This window comes from Leptonychotes weddellii, chromosome 3 (genome assembly GCF_054177405.1).
Source record: "Leptonychotes weddellii isolate Sample4059 chromosome 3, ASM5417740v2, whole genome shotgun sequence".
NCBI lineage: Eukaryota > Metazoa > Chordata > Mammalia > Carnivora > Phocidae > Leptonychotes > Leptonychotes weddellii.
In genome coordinates this window covers 59,639,274-59,666,744 of record NC_138371.1, presented here as the reverse complement: position 1 = coordinate 59,666,744, position 27,471 = coordinate 59,639,274, and the positions used below count along the sequence as shown (strand labels likewise).

Here is a 27,471-nt window from a genome sequence, read left to right as displayed (position 1 = left end):
GAAGAGAAGAAAAAAGAGGGTGGAGGTGTAGGAAGATTCAGAGCCAGAAAACCATTTAGGATTCTGGTTCAGTAGCCTTAACAAGAGGGATAGGTCATGGCAACTCTAGTTAGGAACTATAACCAGGGCTTGATGATTTTCTAGAGTAAACTTAACAAGTAATGCAGGAAATGTTAATAAAATATATAAAACTGTAAAAATGTCATATTTGTAGCCATGACACTGGGAATAGCAGAAAATTTTGAGGAAGTATTCTTTCATTATTCAAATTCTATTATCTGAGATTTGCAGACATCATTAATGAATGACTGAAGTTCTGACATATAGTTTCTTTGTCTCACTTTAACCTTACTGATCAACAGAAATGAAATTATCAACCACCCTTCAGGCTAAAAGCATACATGTTCATCAACTGCAATCATTGATTATTTAGAAATGCAAAATTTTGGTAAAATTTAACAAAAGCATTGTGTGAGAATCAATGAGTTATATGGAATGTGCAATAATGAATATTGCTTATATTATTATTTGCAAATCATGTGCTACACACCCTTTATATCAGTAAAATTTATAGTAAACTGATGTACATATGCATACTCTCTTTTTCTTGGAGAACTGGTTGTTAAACATTCACCTGCACACCACAAGGACAGGTGGAATAAGAGAAAAACTTTGAAGGAGATGGAGACAGAGTAGAAGTAGGAGAGATGTACAAGGAGCTACAATAAAAAAAGTCAGGGAGTAAAAAGTTTCATAAAGGGCTGGTGAACAGAACCATGACCAAGAAAGACCCAGAAAGATAATGACTGAAATTTCAAAAATTAAATTTCAAAAATTAAAGTTGATTTAAAAAAAAACCAACCACAATTACTGTGAAGAAGAGGAAGAACTGAAAAAAGAGAAACTACAATTAATTGATTTCTTAAAAATTTTCCTTTCAGAACAACTGTGTACTCTTCGTGGGAATGTAAACTGGTGCAGCCTCTGCAGAAAACAATATGGAGGTTCCTCAAAAAGTTAAAAATAAATACCATATGATCAGTGATTCCACTAGTGGGTACTTACCCAAAGAAAATGGAAACACTAATTTGAAAAGTTACATGCACCCCTATGTTTATTGCAGCATTATTTACAATAGCCAAGTTCACTGATAGACGATTGGATAAAGAAGATATGGTGTATATATACCATGGGTTCTTACTCTACCATAAAAAAGAATGAGATCTTGCCATTTGTGACAATATGGATAGATCTAGAGGGTATTCTGCTAAGTGAAATAGAGAAAAACAAATGCCATATGATTTCACTTACATGTGCAATCCAAAAAACAAAACAAATGAATAAATAAACATAGAAAAAGCAGAAACAGACCCATAAATACAGAGAACAAACTGATGGTTGCCAATGGTGGAGAATGAGGGGATGGGCAAAGCAGGTGAAGGCAAGTGGGAGGCACAGGCTTCCACTTATGAATTCGTCACAAGGCATAGGGAATACAGTCAATGATATTACACACAAGAGCATTGTATGGTGGCAGATGGTAGCTACACTTGTGGTGAGCATAGCATTACATATAGATTAGTTGAATCACTATGTTGTACACCTGAAACTAATACAATATTTCGTGTCAACTACACTTCAATAAAAAAGAAATTACTGAAAAAAAAAGTTTTTCCTTCCAATTAGAAGGAAGGTAAAAAGCGGGGAGAGCACTTTTTAGATACTTGTTTCAGAGGTTTGCAAGGTAGGCATTTTAAAAAATAATTTACTTTTTTATAAAACAATATATTTAATTAAAAAATATTGAGTTTAATAAGTAATAACTTCAGAGAATCATAAAGTGTATGCCCTGAAACACAGAACCAGAATTCTTTTGAACTATACTGTTTAGGCAGTATCTTATTATGGTTCCTTTCATGATGAATAGAAAATATACATATGCCTTCATTTAACCAACGTTAAATTATAGTTAACGTGACCTCAGATCTGAATGAATTCACCTTCACAGTATTTAAAACAATTACCTTACATCTCAAATGTATTTAATAAAGTTAGAATATTTTATAAAATGATGTGGGAAAATAGTAAAAAGGTAGGACCAAAAATGGACTCCTAGATTATCTCTTCCTGGGCAAAAGAAAACACCAGGAGTGAAAAAATTTAAGATGGAATTATTTTTTTTTATATCAACTTAATGCTTCAGACTTAAGAATTTATCTCAATATAAAAACAAATATCTTGTACAGAACAGAATCTATCTGCCTCAAGTATAATTACCAGAGGAGAAAGTTTCCCTTCAAGATTTTACTATCCGAGATTTATTTGTGTCTGTCTTAAAACTGAAGAGAAATATTACTCATAAGATTGAGGTAAGAAAAGGGACCCTACATTCTAATTAGAAAAGTAAACCTTTTATCTGCGATGAAGGTTGATAAATATTGCTCTCGGGATTTATCACATCTCAGAGAGTTTCTCACTCTTATTTTGAAGCAAGAGTGTTCGAGTGCTTGTCTGGCTTTTATGCAAAGGCATATCCTAAGAGATTTCCAACCTAGCTGGTTAGCAATGTTATCACATCTTCTTTTTTAAAAGGACTATTAATTAAATGTAAACATAACAGAGAACCTCTCAAGCATTTTAATGGGTCCCCATGGGTAAAAGTTATTTCTTTTGGGTGGTTTCACTAATTTGTTCTCGTGAAGCATTTCATAAAGTCTATACTGTGTTTCATCATGTTAAACCAGTGTTCCCAGCCCCCACCGCACAAAAAAACTAACCAACATCAACCTCTTCCAAGACAGACTACCTATTAATAAAAATATAATAGCATAATCAGTATAATTAACGTAAAAATTGGTAAGGAAAAATGAGTCTTTTTATAACTTCTTAAAAAATTTCTACATCTCTTAAAACAAGTGTTTTGTCCACATTTTCTTTAAAAAAAAAAGACAAAAGTAGGCACAAGTGAGTTGTTATTGTGTTCTTAAAGTTACAATTAGTTATTAGTTATTTTATAGGAAATTGATTCAGAACATTTTGTGGGGAAGTTGAGTTGGTTCCTTCTACCAAATTAACAGAAAATACATATTTTATGGAAAAGAGAGTATCCTTCTCATAACTTAATCATGATTTTGTAATTTACTAATTGTATAATCCAAAAGGAGTATAATGTAAAACCAAGCAGAATCAGAGTTCTGTCACGTCAAGTTGTCATGACACGCAGAAGTAAGGCTAGTGAAGAACAGTGGCAGATCTAGAGAAGGAGCCCGCTATCTTGAATTACAAAGCTAATGGAACAGAACTAAGGAAAGGCCTGGCATAAGAGGGAGGAGGAAAGGATGCAAGAGAAATATGATGAAAATTACTAAAGTGATAGTTATGAAGTTGAAAAGGATTAACGGATGTGAGACAATGAACAACAAATCATTTTGGTGTTTGTTCTTCAGTGAAAACACAGCTCCTCTGATGTAACTCTCACACTCCCTATGATTATTCTGCTGCCTTTCAGGTAACAAAAATCTCTGGAGGCCAAACGCTGCTCTAAACTGGCATTGGTTCTAGCTCAGCTCTTGTAGACCTATCACAAACTGGTAAGAGTCATTTCTATGTAAGTGAATGAGTTCTCAATTTCCCATCCTGACAACCCCAATCATTTTGAAGTCATTATGAGGAAGACATCTCCCAGTGTGAGACCCCAAATTTGGAATCGTTGTTGACTCTTTTTTCACATTTTCACATTGGAACCGACATCCAATCTATCAGCAAATTCTTTTAGCTTTCATTTCAAAAGCTACTCAGAATCTCTTACTTTCACCTGGATTACTGCAGAACATCCAAGAATTCACCCAGCATCTGTCCTTGCTATCCACCCATTTACTCTTAAGATGGCATGTTGTGAGACTTTTAAAGGAGGTCTTTATAATGTCCTTAAAAGTGCTTATGTTCTGGCCTTTACTACATCTCTGACCTCACTTTCTACCACTCTTCCCAACATTCTCAATCTCCATACTGGCCCCTTGACTTTCCTCAAATATTGTGCTGCCTAAAATACTCTTCCTTCATACATTTGCATGGCCCACTTCAATTTTCTTCAGGTCTCTGATCAAATGCTACCTTTTTGGAGAGGCCTTCCTGACCACTCTATTTATGTGATAGTAGGTTCCTACCCTTCAACTATTATATTCCTCTTTTCTTTTCACTTCTCCATAGCATGTATCACTTATCTGACCTACTAAATATTTACATATGTATTTGAGCAAGGGACAGTGTTTTTTTCATTGCTCTATCTCTCTCCGGTGCTCAGGCCTAGGCCTAAAATAAGAAGATCTTTAATGATTATTTATTAATTGGATGAAAGAATGATTAAGTGGATAAATGGTGAGAGGCTCAGCAAATTGGCTGTCCTGTTTGATTTATCAGGCTGAGCCTCTTAGCCCAGCAGGTCCAGTGAGTATAAAGTTCCCAGTGGAGCACAGCTGCTCAAAGTGATGGGACTCACAGATGTGTTTCCTCATAAATTTTCTTGTCTTTTTTCAAAAAAAATATGTATTTGTTGATTTAAATTTTTATTGAGGGAGAACATACATTTAGTATAGTACACCAATTATAAAGATACAGATTGATATACTCATATAATAGTCACATAACTCATGATATAACATTTTAAGCACCCAGAAAGCACCCCCATGTCCTTTCCTAATCTGTACCCTCTAGAAGTAGCTACTGGCCTGACTTCTATCTTTGTAGGTTGATTTTGCCCATTCTTCCTCCACATCCCAGCTTTACTGAGGTATAACTGACAATTAAAAATTGTATATGTTTTAGGTATACAAATTGGTAATTTGATATTAAGTATACATTATCAAATAATCACCACAATCAAGCTAATTAACAGCCCGTCTTCTCACACAGTTACCAATTTCTTCCCTGTGTGTGTGGTGAGAACATTTGAGATCTACCCTCTCAGCAGATCTCAAGTATACAATACAGTATTGTTAAGTATAGTCACATTGGCGTACATTAGCTCTTCAGAATGTATTTACCTTGTGTAACTGAAAATAAATTTTGGTCCTCAGTAAATTTTCAGCAGTCAAGGCCAAACACATCTGAAAATGTGTTTTTATAATATCTCCTAAACACTAGACTCAATTTAGAAGTTACGCATAACCTCAAAGGAATCACATAAATATTCGCATCAGTGCTTTGTAGGACTAACATAAACTTTTTATGTAGTTTAAGCTCAATAAGACAGCACTTGCAGAATGAAATAGCTTAGCATTAATGCTTTCTGTAGAAGGTTTAAATTTTCCTAAAGCCCTTTTCTAATTTGAAGTCATAATCTGCTTGATAAACTTTCTAGTTATCCTGGAGTTTTAAGTTAGGGTCATTCATAAAATGGGTAGAGGAAATCTTGGTAGCATCTGTACAAATTTAATGGTGTTAATCAATTTATTGAGAAATAGGCAACGCCTGATGAAATTCTTAAATGCCTTTAATATGAACACTTCTATAGGAAACTCTGTGTTTTGCTCATGGTACTAATTACAGCAAACACAAAATTTCTACCCATTGTTATACTTGTTTGTTTCTCACATAAAATGGAATTTAGCTTTGTATTTAAAGAAAATTCATGCGCCCATTGTAGTTTGGTGATATCTTTATTTGACAGGCATTTTGCTTATGGCATGAGTGCTAGAGGAGGCTGGTTGAGAAAAATTATAGAGGATGAACGCAAGTCAATGATTTCTACAAAAAATACTGATGCTGAGAATAATAGATAGTAAGTCATTAGCATTAACACTATGCTATCATAGCTTCTCTACAGAATTGTTAACAAAATATTTTTAAAAATAAAAAAAAGGAAAAGAAGGATGTTAAGAACTGTGGTAATTAATTTATGTAATCTTGGTTAATCTCCTTGCTAGCCCTATAATTCAGATGGGGCTGTTATACCTATTTTATAGATGAGGTATCTGAGATACAAGATTTTCAAAATGTGCTCAAGGTCTCAGAGAGTTAGAAGTAGACCACTCAGAACTCATGTTTACCAGGCTTCAAAATTTGTGGTCTATGTTATTATATTATACTGCAACTCTAGTATAGGTTTGTGTTTTTACTTGAATGACACCATATTCGATTAGAAAATGCTGTACACTTCCATAGTTCAAGTTCAAAGTTACTACTTTGAATAAAATCGCTGAAACATTCCAGAAGTAGTAAGTTCAGTAAGTCAGGAAGTGAAAAGTAATCAAAGGAGGTACTGTTAGAAAAGAATAGACTGAGGTGTGAAGGGTTTTACATGCTATGTTAAGGACTTCAGGTTTTATCCTATAGACCAATGGTTCTCAGCTTCTAGTGTGCATCAGAATCCCTGGGAGGAGGTAGACCCTGTCCAGAGTTTCTGATCAACTTGTGATTTCTGTAATCAATGTGGGGCTAGAAAGGAAGAGGTCAGGGCTGACTCAAAAGTCTTTAGCTTGAGAGGCAGGGTAGATCATGATGTCACTAAATGAGATAAAGACCACAAGAAGCTGTGGATTTTATGGGGGAGAACTCACTAAAGTTTGTTTTAAACTTATTATACTTGACATATTTTAAGGCAACCAGTGGAGATGACCAACGGGGAATTATAGGCATATCTGGAATTCAAATGTGAGGTAGGGGTAAAGATAATGACTTAAGAGTCAAATAACACAGAAATAGATGTCCGAGCTCTAGATATGGATATAAGATAAAACCCCAAATACCAATAAATGGATGGCTAACGAACGTCTTGATTTTTCTCTTACCATCTGTAAAACAGGCCTCTGGCTCATCTGAATTTACAGGTTCAGCCTCCGCTTCTTCTCCTTCTCCTGGCAGAGGGTTATCAACTGTGCTGCACTCAGAGGAACTCGACCGATTCAATCTCTAAAAAGAAATTCACCACCCCACCAGACAGTTCATTTAGGGGTCATTTAAATCTTATATTCAAGCCATATTCAATAATCAAAGTCATGCAAAGTGTTATGAAAAAAGATTAACAGTATGATGGCCATAAAAACGTATAAACATATATTGAGGTCAGGTAACCTTACATCTATGCTTGATCTTTCTATCTACACATCCTGTGAAAAATAAATTTTATTATTTTTAGTATGCTAACAAGTAAGTATTTAGACAGAATTAGCATAAGGTATTTTTTGTAAACTATAATATTTGCACAGTATTGGCCACATTTTTATTGTTTTATGTTTAATATAAATTTGTGTACACCAATAATTATTATATTCAGATAACCAAGACCCTAGTAGAAATAATACAAGTGCCAAACTGCCAATGCCTGATACTTGAAAGATCATATCTGACAGTTGGCAGAAAAGCTTGTTGATACTTAAAATTAAAAAAAAAAAAGAAAGAAATTAGTGTCAAATGAAATCCAAACTTATTTGTTCTATTATCTCTTGGATTTAAGAATATGTACCAGGATGATATAGATAGAAGGCTTTTGATCAAGACAAAAAAAGTCAGATATTATATTGGAATCAAAATGCCGAAGACCATAGTAATTATTTCATCCAACACCACTCATTTTAGTATAAAATTTCAGGATATAGTTGAAAAGATCATAAAGTATTATTTATACTGTCAAAAAACAGTGGCTACCAAAGTGAGTACCACATGCAAACTCTGAAACAAAGATACAATGAAATTAAACATGGCAGACTCACACATGACAGGAATGAATTCATTGTCATTATGATCATATAGTTGATCATAACACAAGCTTTTCCTGCCCAGAAATTTATGATCAAACATGATGTTTACAAACATACACATACACAGAAATTTTTAGAAAAAATACATACAGCAATTGTAGCAAAACTCTGTCAATTTTTCCTAATATTGCTTTATAAGGGGTAGAGCAGCACATCAATGGAAGAGTTCATTTTTCATTCTCATTTGCTAAACGACATGTGAATATTGAAACTAGTAGTTATTACAGCACATGCTTCCCTTATTAAGATTACAGTTTTACTATTTTTTTAGAATAGTTCCACAAATACAAGTGCTAAAAGTAAGGAAATACTCATTTCCATTAAATTGATTCCTTAATCTATTAATTTGCATTAATATCATAGGCCTAATCTAAAATATTAATTTTTAGAGATTTACTGGGAAGCTAAACGTGTTCTTTACGGGTACCACATTCTCAGTGCTATTATCAACACACATTATTCGACATCAGTAAAAAAAAGGCATTGATACATTATTGTACGTAAGGAACGATGTAAGCAAAGTTCTTTATAGTGAGAGTAAAGAATTATGAATACTCTAATACTCATAATTTATTGACATTGGGGCATTATTCCCACCAGGTCAAAGAGTTTTATAATAGTATCAGTTATGAACAGTATCCCTATGAAATATCATTTGATTGAATTCATCTAAAATGACTTGAAAGTAAAGGAAATAGAAATTAATTATAAGACTGAATATATTTAAGGTTTTAAAATATACATTACTCCAAGAAACAATGGGGAAATGTATAATTACTAATGGGCCCTACTGTGCCAATTACCACAAAAACTAATTTTGAGTATGTTATCTTTTAAAAGACTACAGTTATTTGATGCCCTCAGTTCTTGACTTCTCAGCTGCATGTGGACTGTCACCAGGGAACTGAAAGACAACGTACTATGATTCTGTGGCGATGAGACCAAGACCTTCAAATGTGAAAAAAGGGTTATTGCCCTGGATTTTGAGGCAAAGCAGTGGGAGAAACAGCTGAGAGAAAGAATGCAAAGCACTTTCCTGCTAGTAGCCAAAATACTGACAACTAGCAAATAGTTCTCATGGTTTCCTCTAAGGTGGCAACAATTTTTAAATAAAATGATTCTAATTTGCAGAATGCCTACTCAGTCTAAATTAATGAAAACATCTTCAACCTCAGTATTTGGTTTTCTCACTGAGCACTAACAAAGAAGATATGCCAAGTTAATTTGTAAGCAAATAAAATTAAGATGATTATATAAAGTATATTTTGTCATTTCTGAAACCTTTTATTTTCATAGCTTTTATGGCAATTTTTTGTCAATTAAATTCAGAGTTTGGCTCAAATTTTATATCATAAATGACAGTTATTCAAGATAATTCCTCATGAGGACAGACATTATCAAAATATTTAATATGAACTATAGTTTGTATCATAAGCCAAATTGCTATGGCTTTTTAGAAATTCAAGTTAAAATGTTTTTAGGAATTCTGTGTTTTCCTGGGGATGCATGAAGTATTGACAAAGTAGCTATTTTAGGACTGTATGTAATATTAAACATTTATGTGCATGCCCTAGTGATGTAGACAGTTCAGTTCTAATCTATTCATCCTTTAAATTTAATATTTACTAAAGTGGAAGTTTCTTTAACAGGGTCCAAAAGGATGCTTTTAAGTAGAAAGGCTAACATCTGTAATAAAAACTTTCTCTTAAAGGGAAATGCATTTTATTCTCATAGCAGGTGTTGCTATATTTAACTATTGAATTTTCTTATTTTCTTGCTTAGTACCCAGAGAAGATCATGTCAATCATTAGAATCATTTTACAAAATAAATTATATGATTATTTTCATATCTATAAACTCAATCATTTGTAATTTAGTTTCCTTTCTTGTAACATTGAAAATTGAAGAATTATTATAGTACACTAAGACCAGTGAAATTAATACTTTAGTGTAAAAAATTTCCCTTTCAATATTACAAATATGCTATTTTGTAATTTTTGCATGATTTTATTTTTAATGAAAAGTGAAATATACTTTTTGTCTATTATATGGCAGCAAAGATATTTTTTTTTTTACCTTTGACAGCCTAATTTTTTTTTAACCTTATATAGGCTGTAAACATAGGATCATAGACCTAAACTCATTAGCATTAGGAATAAGAATATGCCATAGACAGCATTCCTGCTTTTTTATTGAATAATATGATATTGCCTGTAGGTGCTTTCTAAAATTTTGTCTTTGTTTCTTTTAGGCAAAATCTATACACTTGATTCAAAAATTTTAAATGTATAAATAATATATGGTAGGGGCACCTGGGTGGCTCAGTTGGTTTAGCGACTGCCTTCGGCTCAGGTCATGATCCTGGAGTCCCAGGATTGAGTCCCGCATCAGGCTCTCTGCTCGGCAGGGAGTCTGCTTCTCCCTCTGACCCTCCTCCCTCTCATGCTCTCTGTCTCTCATTCTCTCTCTCAAATAAATAAATAAAATCTTAAAAAAAATATATATATATATGGTAAAAAACAAAAGTCCTTTCCACTCACTCCCTAATTCTATCACCTTGAGGTACCTACTATATACACAGTATGTATGTATATGTATACACACACACACACATACATATATATATATATCTTTCCATATTCTTTAATGTGTATCCATAAAACACTGAAGTAGTTTTGAAACATTCTAATCTTGATTATAAATGATAGCTATCTAAGAAGCCCCTTTCAACTACTGAATATACGATCAGGTTAAGATGGTGGAGTAGTAGGACCTTATGTTTGCCTTGTCCCTTGAACACAGCTAGATAAATAGCAAATCATTCTGAACACCCAGGAAATTGATATGAAGACTGAGAGAACAAACTGCACAACTAGAGGGAGAGAGGAGACCACAACGTGAAAAGTAGGAGGTATGGAGATGTGATTTGGGGAGAGAAGAATCACAGGTGCTGCAGAGGGGAGGGAGCCTTGATCACAGAGAGCGGACAGAAAAACAGAGGGAGAGAGAGAGCAGTGCACAGGGGACTGCACAAGAAAAACACTTCCCCAAAACCAGTGACTAGGAAAACAAGAAGGGTTGATTGTCGTGAGATTTTACAACCAGTGGAGCTCAAAAACCAGAGTTTTAGAAGTCTGTACTGTGGTCAGTGTGGAGTCTGGTGGGCACAGCAGTGCTCCTGTGGAGAAGAAGGATAGGAACCCGGGAGCACATGGCATGATTGGAGGATCCCCTGGGATGCACTGGAAGAGACAGTTTCCCCTTCTTAGTGTGCATCTGGGAAAGGTAGCATGACCTCCAGGGGGAAAAAGAGCCAGTGGATGTCATTGTGCTCCCATTCCTTAGCATAGGGGCAGAGACACCTGCTGAGGGGAGCTAACCTGGAGGCTGGGTTTTTGCTGTGCTTTACACTAAACTCCAGTCTCCTGTGTGTTAGTGTGACCGCCCATCTGAGACAAACTGGCACCAGCCCCAGCATAGTGAGACCCTTCCCCCAGAGGACCAGCTCAGGTCTGTGCTACACCAGGTCCCTTAAGTTTGGAGTTTTGAAACTCAGCCAACGTGTCTTAGATAAAACACAGGTGCACTGCATTGCTGGGAGGAAAGGCAGCATGGATACAAACAGGGTGAAGCCAGGGATCTGAGGGAAGCCTAGGACACATAAGGGGAGATTGTTCACTCTTCTGTGAGGGCTTCCTGGACAGCAGTGGGCAGGAATGCCCCGTGCAGGATGAGCCATTTTTCGCCCCTGCCCATCAGCATGCACTGACTTTAGAGAGCATAACAACACCAACAGTGGAGGCCTGAACCACTTACATCAACCTCTGCCCACCCTGTGCTCTGCAGGTGCCTCTTTACTAGGGTTAAGTGTGCCTGAGAACCAGAGCAGTGGGCCCCTCTCCCAGAAGACCAGCACAAATCCCTGCATGCACCAAGTCTACTGACCATAAAGTGCTGCAGAGCTTTGGCTCTATTGGAAAGAGGATCTGGCCTCTTTTAACAAGCAGACGAGAGCACACCAATTTAAAACTCACCACACACTGGACAAGATCCAAACACACCCCACTGCAGGCAGGAAGTAACTCTGCAGAAGACTGACCTGAGGGAAAGAACAGCCAAAACAGAGCAGCAGAGTGCACACAGCATACAACAGAAACACTTCCTAAAGTGCCAGACCCTGGACAGTATATGATCTCTTTTTCATAAAGCCATTACTCTCAGGAGCAGGAAACATAAGAAGCTTTACTAATACACAGAAGACAGACACAGATTTTAAAACAACAATCATAAGGATACTAGCTGGGCTTGAGAAAAGCATAGAAGACATCAGGGAGTCCCTTCGTGCAGAGATAAAAGACCTAAAAACTAGTCAGGCCAAAATTTTAAAAAATGCTATAACGGAGATGCAAACTAACTGGATGTAAGGATGACAAGGATGGAAGAGGCAGAGGAACAAATAAGTGATACAGAAAATAAAATTATTGAAAATAATGCAGTTTAAAATAAGAGGGAAAGACAAATATTGGATCACAAATGTAGACTTAGGGAACTCAGTGACTCCATAAAGTATAATAACATTCACATCATAGGAGTCCCAGATAAAGAAGATGGGGAAAAAGGGAGAAGGTATATTTGAGCAAATTGTAGCTGAAAACTTCCCTAATCTGGGGAAGGAAACAGACGTCAAATGCGGAAGGCACAGAGAACTCCCATCAAAATCAACAAAAGCAGGCCAACACCAAGACATATCACAGTAAAATTTGTAAAATACAGAGATAAGGAAAAAATCCTAAAGCAGCAATGGAAATGAAATCCCTAACTTTTAAGGGAAGACAAATAAGGTTAGCAGCAGACCTAACCACAGAAACTTGACAGGCCAGAAGGGAGTATCATGATAGATTCAATGTGCTGAATGGGAAAAATATGTAGCCAAGAATACTTTATCCAGCAAGGCTATCATTCAGAACAGAAGGAGAGATAGAGTTTCCCAGACAAACAAAAACTAAAGGAGTTTGTGATCACTAAACCAGCCCTAAAAGAAATATTAAAGGGGACCCTTTGAGTGGGAAAGACCAAAATTGACAAAGACTAGAAAGGAATAGAGAAAATCTCAAGAAACAACAACCTAACAGATAATACAATGGTACTAAATTCACATATACCTATAATGATTCTGAGTATAAATGGACTAAATGATTGAATCAAAAGTCACAGGGTATCAGAATGGATAAAAAAAAAAAGAAAACAAAACAAGACCCATCTATATGCTGCCTATAACAGACCCATTTTAGACCTAAAGACACCTGCAGATTGAAAGTGAGGGGATGGAGAACCACTTATTATGCTAATGAATGTCAAAAGAATGTCAAGTAGCCATACATATATCAGACAAACTAGATTTTAAACCAAAGACTGTAACAAGAGATGAAGAAGGGGACTATATCATAATAAAGGGGTCTATCCAACAAGAGGATCTAACAATTGTAAATATTTATGCCCCCAACTTGGGAGCACCCAAATATATAAAACAATAACAAACATAAAGAAACTCACTGATAGCAATACAATAATAGTAGGGGACTTTAATACCCCACTCGCAGCAATGGACAGATCATCTAAGCAGAAATCAACAAGGAAACATTAGCTTTGAATGACACACTGGACCAGATGGACTTAAGAGATATATTCAGAATATTCTAAAGCAGAATACACATTCTTTTCGAGTGCACATGGAACATTCTCCAGAACAGATCACACACTAGGTCACAAATCAGGCCTCAATAAGTATGAAAAGACTGAGATCATACCATGCATATTTTCAGACCACAGTGCTATGAAACTTGAAGTCAACCACAAGAAAAAATTTGGAAAGACCACAAATACATGGAGGTTAAAGAACATCTTATTAAAGAATGAATGGGTTAACCAGGAAATTAAAGAAGAAATTTAAAAATACATGGAAGCAAATGAAAATGACAACATGACATTCCAAAATCTTTGGGATGCAGCCAAGGCAGTCGTAAGAGGAAAGTATATAGCAATACAGGCCTAACTCAAGAAGCAAGAAAAGTCTCATATGCACAACCTAACCTTATCCTAAAGGAGCTAGAAAAGGAACAGCAAATAAAACCTAAAGCCAGCAGAAGGGAAATAATAAAGATTAGAGCAGAAATAAGTGAAATAGAAACAAACAAACAAACAAAACCCCAGAAGAACAGATCAATGAAACTGGGAGCTGGTTCTTTGAAAGAATTAATAAAATTGATGAACCCCTAGCCAGACTATCAAAAAGAAAAGAGAAAGGATGCAAATAAATAAAACCACAAATGAGAGAGGAGAGATTACAACCAACACCACAGAAATACATACAATTAATTATAAGAGAACATTATGAAAAATTGTATGTCAACAAATTGGGCAATCTGGAAGAAATGGATGAATTCCTAGAAAAATAAACTGTGAAAACTGAAACAGAAAGAAATAGAAAATTTGAACAGTCTGATAACCACCAAAGAAATCACATCAATAATCAAAAATCTCCCAACAAAAGTTCAGGGCCAGATGGCTTCCCAGGGGAATTCTACCAAACATTTAAAGAAGAGTTAATACCTATTCTTCTCAAACTGTTCCAAAAAGTAGAAATGGAAGGAAACCATCTGAACTCATTCTACAAGGCCAGCATTACTTTGATTCCAAAACCAGACAAAGAGCCCACTAAAAAGGAGAATTACAGGCCAATATCCCTGATGAATATGAATGCAAAAATTCTCAACAAGATACTAGCAAATCGAATCCAACATTACATTAAAAGAATCATTCACACAATCAGGTAGGATTTATTCCTGGGCTGCAAGGATGATTCAATATTTGCAAATAAATCAATGTGATACACTACATTAATAAAAGAGGATAAAAGCCATATAATCTTCTCAACAGAGGCAGAAAAAGCATTTGATAAAAATACTCAACAGAGTAGGGATACAGGGAACATACCTCAATATCATAAAGGCCATATATGAAAGACCCACAGGTAATATCATCCTCAATGGGGAAAAACAGAGCTATAGTCAAGAAGAAGACAGGGATGTCCACTCTCACCATTGTTATTTAACATAGTTCTGGGAGTCCTAGCCCTAGCAATCAGACAACAAAAAGAAGTAACAGGCATCCAAACTGGCAAGGAAGAAGTCAAACTTTCACTATTCGTAGATGACATGATACTCTGTACAAAACCCAAAAGACTCCACCAAAAAGTTTCTAGAACTGATATACAAATTCAGTAAAATTGCAGGATACAAAATCAATGTATAGAAAGCTGTTATATTTCTCTACTCCAATAATGGAGCAGCAAAAAGAGAAATCAAAGAATCGATCCCATTTACAATTGCACAAAAACCATACGCTATCTCAGAATAAACCTAACCAAAGAGGTAAAAGATCTGTACCCTGAAAACTATAGAACACTGATAAAAAAAAATTGAAGATGACACAACCAAATGGAAAACATTCCATGCTCATGAATTGGAAGAACAAACATTAAAATGTCTATACTACCCAAAGCAATCTACACATTTAATGCAATCCCCATCAAAATACCACCAGCATTTTTCACAGAGCTAGAGCAAACAATCCTAAAATTTGTATGGAACCATAAAAGATCCCAAATAGCCAAAGCAATCTTGAAAAAGAAAAGCAAAGCTGGAGGCATCACAATTCTGGACTTCAAGATATATTTCAAGACAGTATGGTACTGGCACAGAAACAGACATATAGATCAATGGAAGAGAAGAGAAAACCCTGAAATGGACCCACAACTATATGGTCAACTAATCTTTGACAAAGCAGGAAAGAATATCCAACAGAAAAAAGTCTCTTCAACAAATGGTTTTGGAAAAACTGGACAGCAATATGCAGAAGAATGAAACTGGACCACTTTCTTAAACCATATACAAAAATAAATTCAAAATGGATGAAAGACCTAAATGTGAGACAGGAAACCACCAAAATCATTGAGGAGAACACAGGCAGCAACCTCTTTGACTTCAGCCATAGCAACTTCTTACTAGACACTTCTCTAGAGACAAGGGAAACAAAAGCAAAAATGAACTATTGGGACTTTATCTGATAAAGGGTTAGTATCCAAAATCTATAAAGAACTTATCAAACTTGACACCCCCCAAAAAACAAATAATCCAGTTAAGAAATGGGCAGAAGATATGAATAGACGTTTTTCCAAAGAAGGTGTCTAGATGGCTAACAGACACACAGAAAGAAGCTCATCACTCACCATCAGAACAATACAAATCAAAACTACAATGAGATATCACCTCAACCTGTTAGAATGGCTAAAATTAACAACACAGAAAACAGCAGATGTTGGCAAGCATTTGGTGAAGGGGGAACCCTCCTATGATGTCGATGGGAATGCAAACTGGTGCAGCTACCCTGGAAAACAGTATGGAGGTTCCTCAGAAACTTAAAAATCAAACTACTGTATGACCCAGCAATTGTACTACTGTGTATTTACCCAAAGGGTACAAAAATACTGATTCAAAGGGACTCATGCAACCTGATGTTTATAACAGCATTATCAACAATAGCCAAATTATGGAAAGAGCCCGAATATCCACTGACTGATGAATGGATAAAGAAGATGTGTATATATACAATGGAATATTACTCAGCCATAAAAAGAATGAAATCTTGCCATTTGCAATGACGTGGTTGGAGCTAGTATATTATGCTAAGCATTATAAGTCAAAGAAAGACAAATACCATATGATTTCACTCATATGTTGAATTTAAGAAACAAAATAGGTGAACATAGCAGTGAGTTAAAAAAAGAAGAGAGAGGGAGGCAAACCATAAGAGAACTATAGAGAAACTGAGGGTTGCTAGAGGGGAGGTGGGCATGGGCTAAATGGATGATGGGGATTAAGGAGGGCACTTGTGATAAGCACTGGGTTTTATATGTAAGTGATGAATCACTAAATTCAACTGCTGAAACTAATATTACACTATATGTTAACTAACTAAATTTAAATAAAAACTTGTAACATTAAAAATATGATCAAATTAAACGTTTTTTTTTTTACTTTTCATGGTTCTTTTGATTGCCTAGAAGGTGTGTTTTCTACAACAATGAATATGAGTAGAGACTGTTAAATATAGGTGTCATATGAGAAACTGTGCTAAGCTGGTAACTTACAAATTTATTACTGACGTATCCTGAAATAGGCATTTACATCATAAGGCTAGTTCATTCTAGTATGGATGGTAGTTAATGCTAGTTGGTCATTTCTTATTTCAAGAAGTATGAAGTACGATTGTCTAATAATTTGATAATCTGGCACTCAAAAGCTAAAAAAAATCAAACCTATAGTAGCACTGTAGAAAACACCTTATTCAAAGAGGGTGTTTGGTGTTGAAAACATTCCAAAGATGTTATATTTAAAGTATATACTGTAATAGTGCTTGCTACATACAACAAAACATATCCTTTGAGGAGCAGAGCCTAGAATAGTTATTTCACCTGAGCATCAAAACAAAGAAACACAGAGGACAGCAAGAAGTTGAGAGAAGCAAATCAAAGGGAAGGGATGGGCATATATGGACAGAAAAATTACGGGAGACATTACTGATAAACTAAGCTCTACTGTATGTCGTTAAGCTTAAGAATTTTTTTATTAGTTTCAAATCAATATCACCCATCTTTTAATTTTACAGTCTAATTTTACAAGTGATATTCATAATGAGGGCTCTAAATCATTAAAGTAGTAAAATGGTAAAGTTCATAATAAAGGATCAAAGGACCTTTAGAGAATTCCACAAATAGCTACTATGCTTTGTGTTAAAGGCCAATGTTTTCCAAGTTACCCTTCTGTAATGGGATAACTTCAACTTTAAATATTTTTTTCTGATCTGGAACCAAAATATGCTTTCCTCTCCCTTGCAATTGTTAGGGTCTTTTTGCTTTCTGGAGAAATGAAAATATTATCTTCCTACAGCTTTTTTAAAATTGGAGACTACCTACGGTATTACAATTTGTGTTTTTCATCTTAAGAGTATTGATACTTAGTTTCTTTACATGATTTAGCATTCTGGGCCCCTCAAGTCCTTCTAATCCTTTTCTGATCTCTCTGAAGTTCTGGTCTCTCTCAAGATTCTTTTTAAATGGTAATGCCAGTTAAAAACTACTAAAGATAACCTGGAAAATTCAATAGTATTTTCCTTTTGTTATCTAGATTTTCACTTTACTTCCATTTAAATTATGAGAAAACTTTAGTGTAATTACCAGTTACAATAAACTCTTGACTCACATAATTATGGGCAACTAAAGTCCCAGCACTTTTTCAAAGAAAAGGCAAGAAGAAGGAAGTTTCCCTTTCCTAGTGTTCTTTATGACTGCTAGAGAAACTGTGTGGGCTTTTAGAGAACAGCTGCTTGTTCAGCAGGAAATCCACTGAACACTTCCATCGAAGGGTCTACACGGGATATAGCATTAGATGATTCAGAAATAATGAGGTCAAATCTCAGGCACCACCACGGAAATTCAAAATAAAGCAAATGATTTCACTGAACGTTCTTAGTTTTCCCAGAAACTTCTACATAGGGCATTTCCTATCCAATAACATGACAAGGTATATGCCTAAAAGGTTAAGATCTTGCATATAAAAGCAAACAAACAGATTTTGGCCACATAACAAGATTGGACTGGTTACAGATTTCTCAGCCAGATCCTACAGTGTCCTCTTGGACCTCCACAAGGCTAGTGGAACTCACCAATAAGGCCTTGCTATGTGATCAACCAGCGGTATTGAAGGTCTCTGTGCACTAACACAGAACTATCTGCTGAGAATAGATACTTAAGTAGCTGGAATACAGTGGGTCATATCAGAAAGAATATCTTACAGAGGACAATAGGGGAAGGGAGGGAAACCTGAATGGGAAGAAATCAGAGAGGGAGACAAACCATGAGAGACTCTTGGCTCTGGGGGGGAAACAAACTGAGGGTTGCAGATAGGGAGGTGGGTGGGGGAATGGGGTAGCTGGGTGGTGGACATTAAGAAGGGGTTGTGATGTCATGAGCACTGGGTGTTATATGCAACTAATGAATCATTGAACATTATATCAAAAATTAATGATGTACTATATGTTGGCTAACTGAATTTAAATTTAAAAAAAGAGAACATCTTAAAAACTTAAAAACAAACATTTAAACAGTTCTACTACTGAAGCCTGCTAGAAAATTCCAATCCTTACTTACACACATAGGCAAACAGGACAGGAAAATGTGAGGTAAAAGCGTAGACTCTAAGTCTCAAGCCCATTCATTATTTATAATTAAAAAAATAATAACAAACAAAAAATAAACTACTTGTACATTTATGTTATCCCCTAGAACCACTCCTAATGAGGAAGGGCAAGGAAAGACAAATTCCAGTGAATGGAACAATTACCAGTTTTTTTAAACACATGGCTTTCTAATATTGAAAATACAATGTAAAATAAAATTTGGCACAGATAAAATATATCTTTCCTAACCTTTATGTAGGCAGCTTATGCCAAAGAAAAAGATTATATTTCAAGTCATTCTTCACAAATGAAATATCCAGAGCTTTTTGGTTTCAGGAGAATGACCATTTGTTAACATGCACCTCATGATTTCTAACAGTTTGGTAAAAAATTTATATAGTAATAATTCAGGAATTAAACACACACACATACACACACACATTTCTGGAAACTGTTTTCTCAAAAATTGTGTGTATACATGTACACACACAAAAAAATGTATACATGTATACATACTATCGTGTATGTATGCATCTTTATGCAGATTCTAAGGGGAGGAAATTTACTCTATTCTGAAACAAAATTTTTTTGCAAGAGAATATTGCCTCTGAGTCACCACCCATCTGAAATAGAAAAGTATGTCTCTTACTTAGGCGCACTTTTAAAATTAACTTCAAGTAAACTAGAACAATATTAGTTTATTTGCTTTTTTTTTTAATTGGAAACTGTTCACATCATTATCACTAGGGCAGATCATTTTCAAGATAAAGTTTTGCTTTCAACATCGCATAATGGAAAACAACAATACAGACATCCCAACAATGACAGAGCAATTCAAAATATGAACTAGATTATAAGAAAAAAGGCAAGATTCTTATTAACATGGATTTTCTCTTCACAGGAAATTATTCATTAGAGTTCATCCATTCAACAAGCTATACTAAAATTAAGACAAAATATATCTGAGTGGCATATTTTCTTTTATACTTGTTAGAAATACTAGATAAGGCAATCCATATTAGTTTCCAATTTTATAAAAAGTGTTTTATGTCTTATTGAAAGGTTTAGTGTTCACTTCATAATATGTTCCATTTAAACCTCTTACCTTCTTGATGCTATATGCCTCCTTATGAGATATAACCATAATAAGAAACATTCTCATCAGTGGATAATATTGCTTTTGGAATCAAATTAAGCATTTCAAGCACTTATAACTCATTCATTCATAGGCTGAGCCTATAAATTTTAATTGATGCATTTTATATATGATCAAATAAAATCAAATGTTAGTTACTGAATTGATTAAAGAAATAAAGCCCTAGTTACCACTGTGCTTAAAATCACTGAAAAATATATTCAAAGTTTAGCCTAGAAGCTAGCTGGGTACTTTGACTCTGCATACCCAGAACACAGCTTATTTGTATGAGTCTCAATTTCTGTAAATACAGGTCTAGTACTTTTATGTTCTGAGATTTTATGTTTATGGCTAAAATATTTTCCCACAAAAATCATTTCTTAATAGAGTTTTAATTTACTAAATTTAAATGTGACAATTTTTTCCAGGTTTACTGAGATATAATTGACATATAACATTGTGTAAGTTTAAGGTATACAAAGTGATGATTTGATACATGTATATATTGTGTGTTTATATATATATGTGTGTATATATATATACATATACATATATATATTTACCACATCCTTCCCACACATAATTACCATTTATTGTTGTTGTTCTGATGAAAACATTAAAGTTCTACTCTTAAAACAATAAATGTGACAATTTAATGTGACATACAATAGATTGGATTGGATTAGATTAGGAAAGGAAGTTGCTAGAGGTTTTCAAATTAAATATTGCTTCAATGACTTCTGTTACATTCTATATCTTACTTTTATAATCCATCCAATAAAAATCTATAGATCATGCACTTGAAATCACCTAAGGACATGAGAGATATATATCAAGGAAGTCATCAAGAGAATCACAAAAAATGATGGAATTGCCCCCGTGACATGCTATGATGCCAATTCATCTATAGAGCAATTGTGTATGTTTCTACTTTCTTGCAATGGGTCAGGCAGAAACATTTTGTAGCTGAACAGCATGCATGACACTGAAAAAAATATCATATATGTATGATTTTTTTTAGATAACCTGTATAAAAGTGGCCACATATGTCTCTGTCTGGTTAAAAGCACAGAGCTGCATCCTTGACTGATCCAGTTTGGTTTTACCCCTGTGAGAAGTAAGAAGGTTAGGTACTGAAGTTTAGAAATGTAGAATGATGAAACAGTTTAGTCAACTGATTTAAAATGTTTAAAGTCACACACCTGTAAGCAAAAATTAGTTATATGTTCAAAAATACATGCTATATGGTTAATGCAAAGCAGTATCTTTGAAACACAGTAGTAAGACTGAATATCATTCAACACAGATTTTAAAACAATCAACTCAACAGTTATATAATTCTTTTATTTAGGGAATGAATTTAAATACTATAATGTGCTAAGGCAATCTTTTGCATTCTGTTTGCTCTTTATAACCATTTAAAAATACGTGATTCTCAATACTAGAGTGGGTGAGAGTAGGAGTGTGTAGTTTTTAAAAAGTATATTCTAAAATTAGAATTTCTTGATTTACTTTTAATTATCATATTTATTTAATTTTGACATTTCAAACAGCACTGAAGGAAAAATGTTTCCAAATTCAAAATATAAAGAATAAGAAACACTGATTCAAATGTCAGACCAAAATTTCATTGTTTTTAGACACATAAACAAATCTAGTAAAGATGAAAGAGTTTTCAAACAGTTTGAAACCAATCTGCAAAAAAGAAATGGTTAAGTAAAATTCTATAGAGTCTCTAGAACCCTCAGTTTGTAGGAGGGGTGGGGGGATGGGCTAGCCTGGTGATGGGTATTAAAGAGGGCAGGTACTGAATGGAGCACTGGGTGTTATACGCAAACAATGAAGCATGGAACACTGCATCAAAAACTAATGATGTAATGTATGGTGATGAACATAACATAATTAAAAAAAAGAGGAAAAAAATTCTATAGTCTTTTTTGTTTTGTTTTGTTTTGTGTTTTTAAGACTCTATGCATAAAAACAGGATCAAACCCAGCTTAACTGTATAATTAAGGTTAGTATAATTATAATTATACAATTGTATAATTGTAACTAATCCCTAAATCTTGCCAAACCAAATGCAATTCTGGAAGAGTTTATTGTATTTTCCGAAAGCAATGATAAAAAGAAATCTAAACTGCCTTCTTGGTGAAGGTAATAACTGCCTGTTTGAGGAAAAAACTTCATAAAACATCTAAAGAGAGACCAAATAACAGCATAATTAAAACCACCATACACTAAAAAGACATAAAATATTTAGCCTTGATGACTACAAATATTTAAACAATTTTTTATCAAATCAATAAAAGGAATGCATTTTATAACAAGTAAGCACATTTAACTTTCTCCAAAGATAATGGCTTTTAAAATTAGAAAGACTGAATACTGAATAGATGAATGGGTGGATGGATTAATGAATCAGTGAATCAGGTAAGCAATATGAATGTCTGTTCCTCTGCCTGGGATTCCCTTCTCCACTATATCCACTCAATGAAATGATCTCCATCCTACAGCGTCTGTCTCAAGCACCACCTCCTCTCACATGCCCTCAACCTGATAGAGTCTCTTACTCAATGCATCCTCAATGGACTGGTTTATTATTCTGTTATGGAATGTGCTTTGTTCTAGTTATATTATTGAGGTAGACTATTACTTAATACATTAGCATTAAAGAGGATTAGAAGCCAAATATGAACCAGCAAATGTATAATACCAGAAATTTTGATCCTTAATTGCAACATTATGGTGCATAACAGAAAATAATTATATTCTTACTCACATCTTGCCTTTCTATGGTATGTAATATGGTAGTTAAACCTTGGGGTTCAAATTTTAAGAAGACCCCAGAAACATCAGTGACTAATTAGCATCATTTCTTAATCTTTCAGTGTTTTAGTTATCTGTAAATATAGATAAATAATACCCATTTTCCTGGTTGTCATAGGAGGAGAGTTATATAATGTAAAGGAAAGTGGCAAATGTGTACAATTTTTCTTTGGTCTCTTTGGTGCTTTCTTCTTTTGGGTCCTCTTCTCAAGTGTTGAGCTGCTTACTTGTCCTCTTACTTTGTGTGGTCCTTGTAGTGTAGTTGGTGCTGTGGTGCACTGCGCCAATCCCCCTTTCAGGCAAGCCTCGCCTTCCTCCAGCTACCAGCAGTGTTGGGGGCTGAAGGCTCACAGTTGAGTCCCAGCATGGGAATTGTCATGTGGAAGAGAGCTGTCTCACCCAAGGTTACATCTCCTCCCCTAGAAGGTTGGAGAGGGAACCTGCATCTGATGACTCATTGGTGGGAGCGTACAAAGACCTGACCTCTGTGCTTCAATGAGGACTACTTCAAAGGGTCATCCTACTACCTATAGGAGATGCCCATAGGGTCAGCAGAGGCATCTGCTGAAATTACAGAGCATGTCAATTTCTCCCTGTGCCCAATCATCTTGTTTCCCTCACTTCTTACAGGTGTTAGGTGTTGCTCCTGAGAATACTCCCCAGTAAATCTCTTACACACAGATTTCTCTCTCAGAGCTGGTTTCCCAGGGAACCTGACCTCAGGCTGACTCCCTGTATATCCAATGGTTAATACAAGTGAACACATAAAATCCCAACCTGTCTACAACTCTGACTTCTCCTCTTTACTTGGTACCTATGTTTCCAAATATATACTGTTTGGCATCACTTGGCTATCCAGCAAATAACTCATAAATAAGATACCCAAACTAAACTTTGAATCTACTCTACTTTCTAAATTTTCTCCTCCTACATATTTTTTAATAGCATTGATATTTATCCAATCTAAGATAAACCTATTGTCATGAGTCAATCTGTATCTCCCAAAACGGTATGTTGAAGTCCTAACTGGTACACTTGAATATGACCTTATTTGGAAATAAGGTCTTTGCAGATGTGGTCATTAGGGTGGGCCCTAATCCAATATAAGTAGTTGTCTTATAAGAAGAGAAGATAGACACACAGGGAGAACACCATGTGATGATAAGGAACGCCACAGATTAACAAACCACCATCAGAAGCTAGGAAAAAGCAAGGCAGGATGCTCCCTAGAGGCTTCAGAGAAAGTATGGACCTGCCGAGACTTCCATTTGAGACTTTTAGAACTGTCAGAGAATAAATTTCTGTGTATAAAGCCACCAAGTCTGTGATACTTTATTATGGCAACCATGGGAAACTGATCCACCCTTTGCTACAACTCAGGACTCCTATATCCAGACCCTGAGCCACTACATATTAACTTGGAAGTAACTTAGAGTATATCACCACCTGCCACCATCAATCCCTAGCTTGAGCCCTTATCAACTGTCCTTTGGATAAGTGCAATAGTTTCCCATCTTCTCATCTTTCTTCTGGGCTGGGCTTTATTACACCCCCAAAGAAATTTTCTTTAAAAGTACAAGTTTGCTTTTAACAAGGTATAACAAAACAAGACCCTAATTTTCTTTTTTCTGTTAGATAAAAGAAACATAGTTCACTCTCTTGTCATGGTACATCAAGCTGTTTGCTAACTGGCTCCAGTCTACCTGGGTCACCTACTACTTCCCACCAGGCCATCCTCATATGTATTTAATTGGCCTCTTTACATCCAAATGTTTCCACATACACTGGGCTTTTTACCTCTATCAGAAAGGTCTCTCACCTACTCTGAAGAAAGAATTTATCTTTTCACCATAAAACCTCCATTTCCTCTGTGAAGTATTCCAATTTATTTTTAAGATTAGTTATACTCTCCTCTATCCTGTCTGCATATTTTGTCTTAAAACCAAACTCTGTTTTAATTCTTTTTCATATGTTTAATTATAATTTCTGGTTTCTCTATGTGTTTCTCCTCAAAGGCAGGAACCTTGCTTTACTCTTTACTACTTAAGACAGTGCCAAAGACAAAGACCTATACCCTACATTTACTGAAGAAATGAGTGCACTAATGATGTGTCTTCCTAATGTCTAGCAGGAATATGTTAAAAGGAAGATGCCCAGTAAATGTGAGTTGAACAAATGAATAGCAATGTTTTATAAAAAATGTTCTCTAATGTATTCTTTTGCAATCCCCCCCACAATGATCAAAGTTAATGAGGGGTTTATTTGAAATTTGGTTCCTCATGGAACATGAAATTTTGCATTAATGTGTTTGCAGTGTTTTAAATGATGTTCTCTTGAAGGAGGGTAGTTTGATTATGTAAAATTTGAATATTTCATTGACCTTTCTCCGAGGACCTCAGCTAGTTCCATCACAACTTTGATATGTTTTAAAACACTAAAGAATTATTAAGTAAAGCTAAGTATCTGTCTTTGGCTTGAAGAGGAATGACTGGGGCATCTCTCTAGGAGGAAATGTTTACACAGAATGTTTCCTCTCTGCTGAGTATACAATATGAGCAAATTCACTTAAGCAGCCTTGGTAAGTAGATACATTTGTCAAAAAAGCAGTAAAAAGTACTTGGGGATTGGATTCACAGTGAATAAAGGAGCTTCTCTGAAAGCTCTAAGAGTCTGTACTACTTTAAAATCACATCAGGCTGTTTTGTTTTTAAATATTTGGAGAAATAAATTTGGATTAATGTTTTCCTCTGAAATTTGCATACACTTCCAAAGTCCATTTTACAATTCTATAAGCTGCTTCTTTTTTTCATCTTTAGAGCAGAGAAGGAAGTAATCTGTAGTGATAGAAAATAAAGAGAGTGACTCTAAGAAAGAGCTCTCCATTAAAAAAAAAATAGTTTTTTAGTTTTACATTTTGAGACTTAGCACAATTTAGAAAAAAAACCACTACAATTAGGAATTTAGTTAAGCCAGATGCCAATCATATTAAATCATTGCAGGGGGGTGGAATAATCTTTTTTTTTTCCTCAGCAATTCTTAGCACAGTGCCTGGAGCATAGTTGAGCTCAATAAATATTTATTGAATGAATGGGTGCATTTCATGCTTCATTTAAGGCTCATAATAAGTAAGTACTTCATTGATAATGGTAAAAATCTGTGCAGTGTGTTGCTAATGTTTGCTGCATGCTTAGAGGACCACAGTGCGCCTCAGGAGGAGGCTGATTTTGAGAGAGGTCATTAGTTCAGTGTCTGCATTCTGAGAAGAAGGGACAAGTCTTATTCTCATGGGTCCATGGAAGATAACAGTATGCCCTTCTCAATTCTGAGACAAACTATCTTGAGAGAAATGCTGATGTTCTACTGCCAATTATTTCCTCAGAACTGTTTAAGATATTTTACTAACACTTTAAACTCATCTCTTTGGTCATCTTCTGGTAAGGCGTTTTATTATAAAATATTTTTACTTCATTCTGGAGTGTATATCAGGACAAGGACACTTGCCTATATGAGATCTGATATTAGAAGAAGATGAAAAAGTCTCCAACAAATATAATGGGAAAACAGAATGCTAGGCCACAAAAGAGAAGTTTTTTTGTTTGTTTTTTGGTTTTCTGTTTTTTTGTTTTGTTTTTTTTGATGCGGGGGGAGGGAGAGGAGTCAAAGGTTAAAGATGTTGTTTCCCTAGGTTCAAAATGCAGATTCTTCAACAGACAAAGGGGGAAATATCCTCAGCCCCAGAATAAAGAAAATGCCATCTCAGAAACCTGGGTCCAAACATGCTAGGGATGAATTTAGGTTTATTTCCCATGCCAACTCAATCCATCACAGTGGCCACTGGGAACACCACTGATAAGGACTCTAAAGTTGCTTCCAGACTTAGGCAGAGAGTTCAAAGGATACAACCCAGATCTGGTGTTTGGAACAAGTTTCCTGTGTCTTTTACACACTAAAATTGTGAACCATTGATCTACATCATGCTACCTCTCTTGAATTTAACCTGTAGCAAGTAACAACTTATAGTGTTTATGTGACCACTCAGTTCCATACTGATAACTGTTAATCAGGCACTTACTTTCCAAAAGACACCTATCTGATTATTTACCTACATCATTTACTCTTCATTACAATTCTCTTTTGCCTATACAGAAACTAAAAAGCAACAACAAAAAAAGAGTGGTTTTGTAAATTGCTCAAGACCATAGAGTTAGTAAATACCAAAGCTAGAATTCAAGGCAAACGTTCTATTTACAGAGGCTGTATTCTTAAACATATCCCAAGGTGGTGCTTAAGACTTAAATAACCCATATGTATTGAATCAGGCATTACTTTCTATTGGGTAATCAAGATTTGCCCTTTGGGCAAGGTTCATCAAGAATACGGCAATCACTCTTTCAAAGATACCCTAGGCATGAAAAAATTAGAAAGTTGAAAAGGAGGAAATAAGTAGTTCAAAAATTT

At 35.1% G+C, this 27,471-nt stretch overlaps 1 protein-coding gene across 1 annotated transcript in view; it reads right to left on the bottom strand.

Moving 5' to 3' along the window:
• Positions 1-27,471, bottom strand: part of SCN9A (sodium voltage-gated channel alpha subunit 9) — a gene marked incomplete at its 5' end in the record, with an annotated part of 81,526 nt that overhangs the window by 30,134 nt on the left and 23,921 nt on the right. Inside the window, 2 exons of the mRNA XM_081815474.1 lie at positions 6,789-6,909; positions 11,792-11,856. Of these exons, the coding sequence (XP_081671600.1) occupies positions 6,789-6,909; positions 11,792-11,856 (186 nt within the window). The remainder of the gene's footprint in view (positions 1-6,788; positions 6,910-11,791; positions 11,857-27,471) is intronic.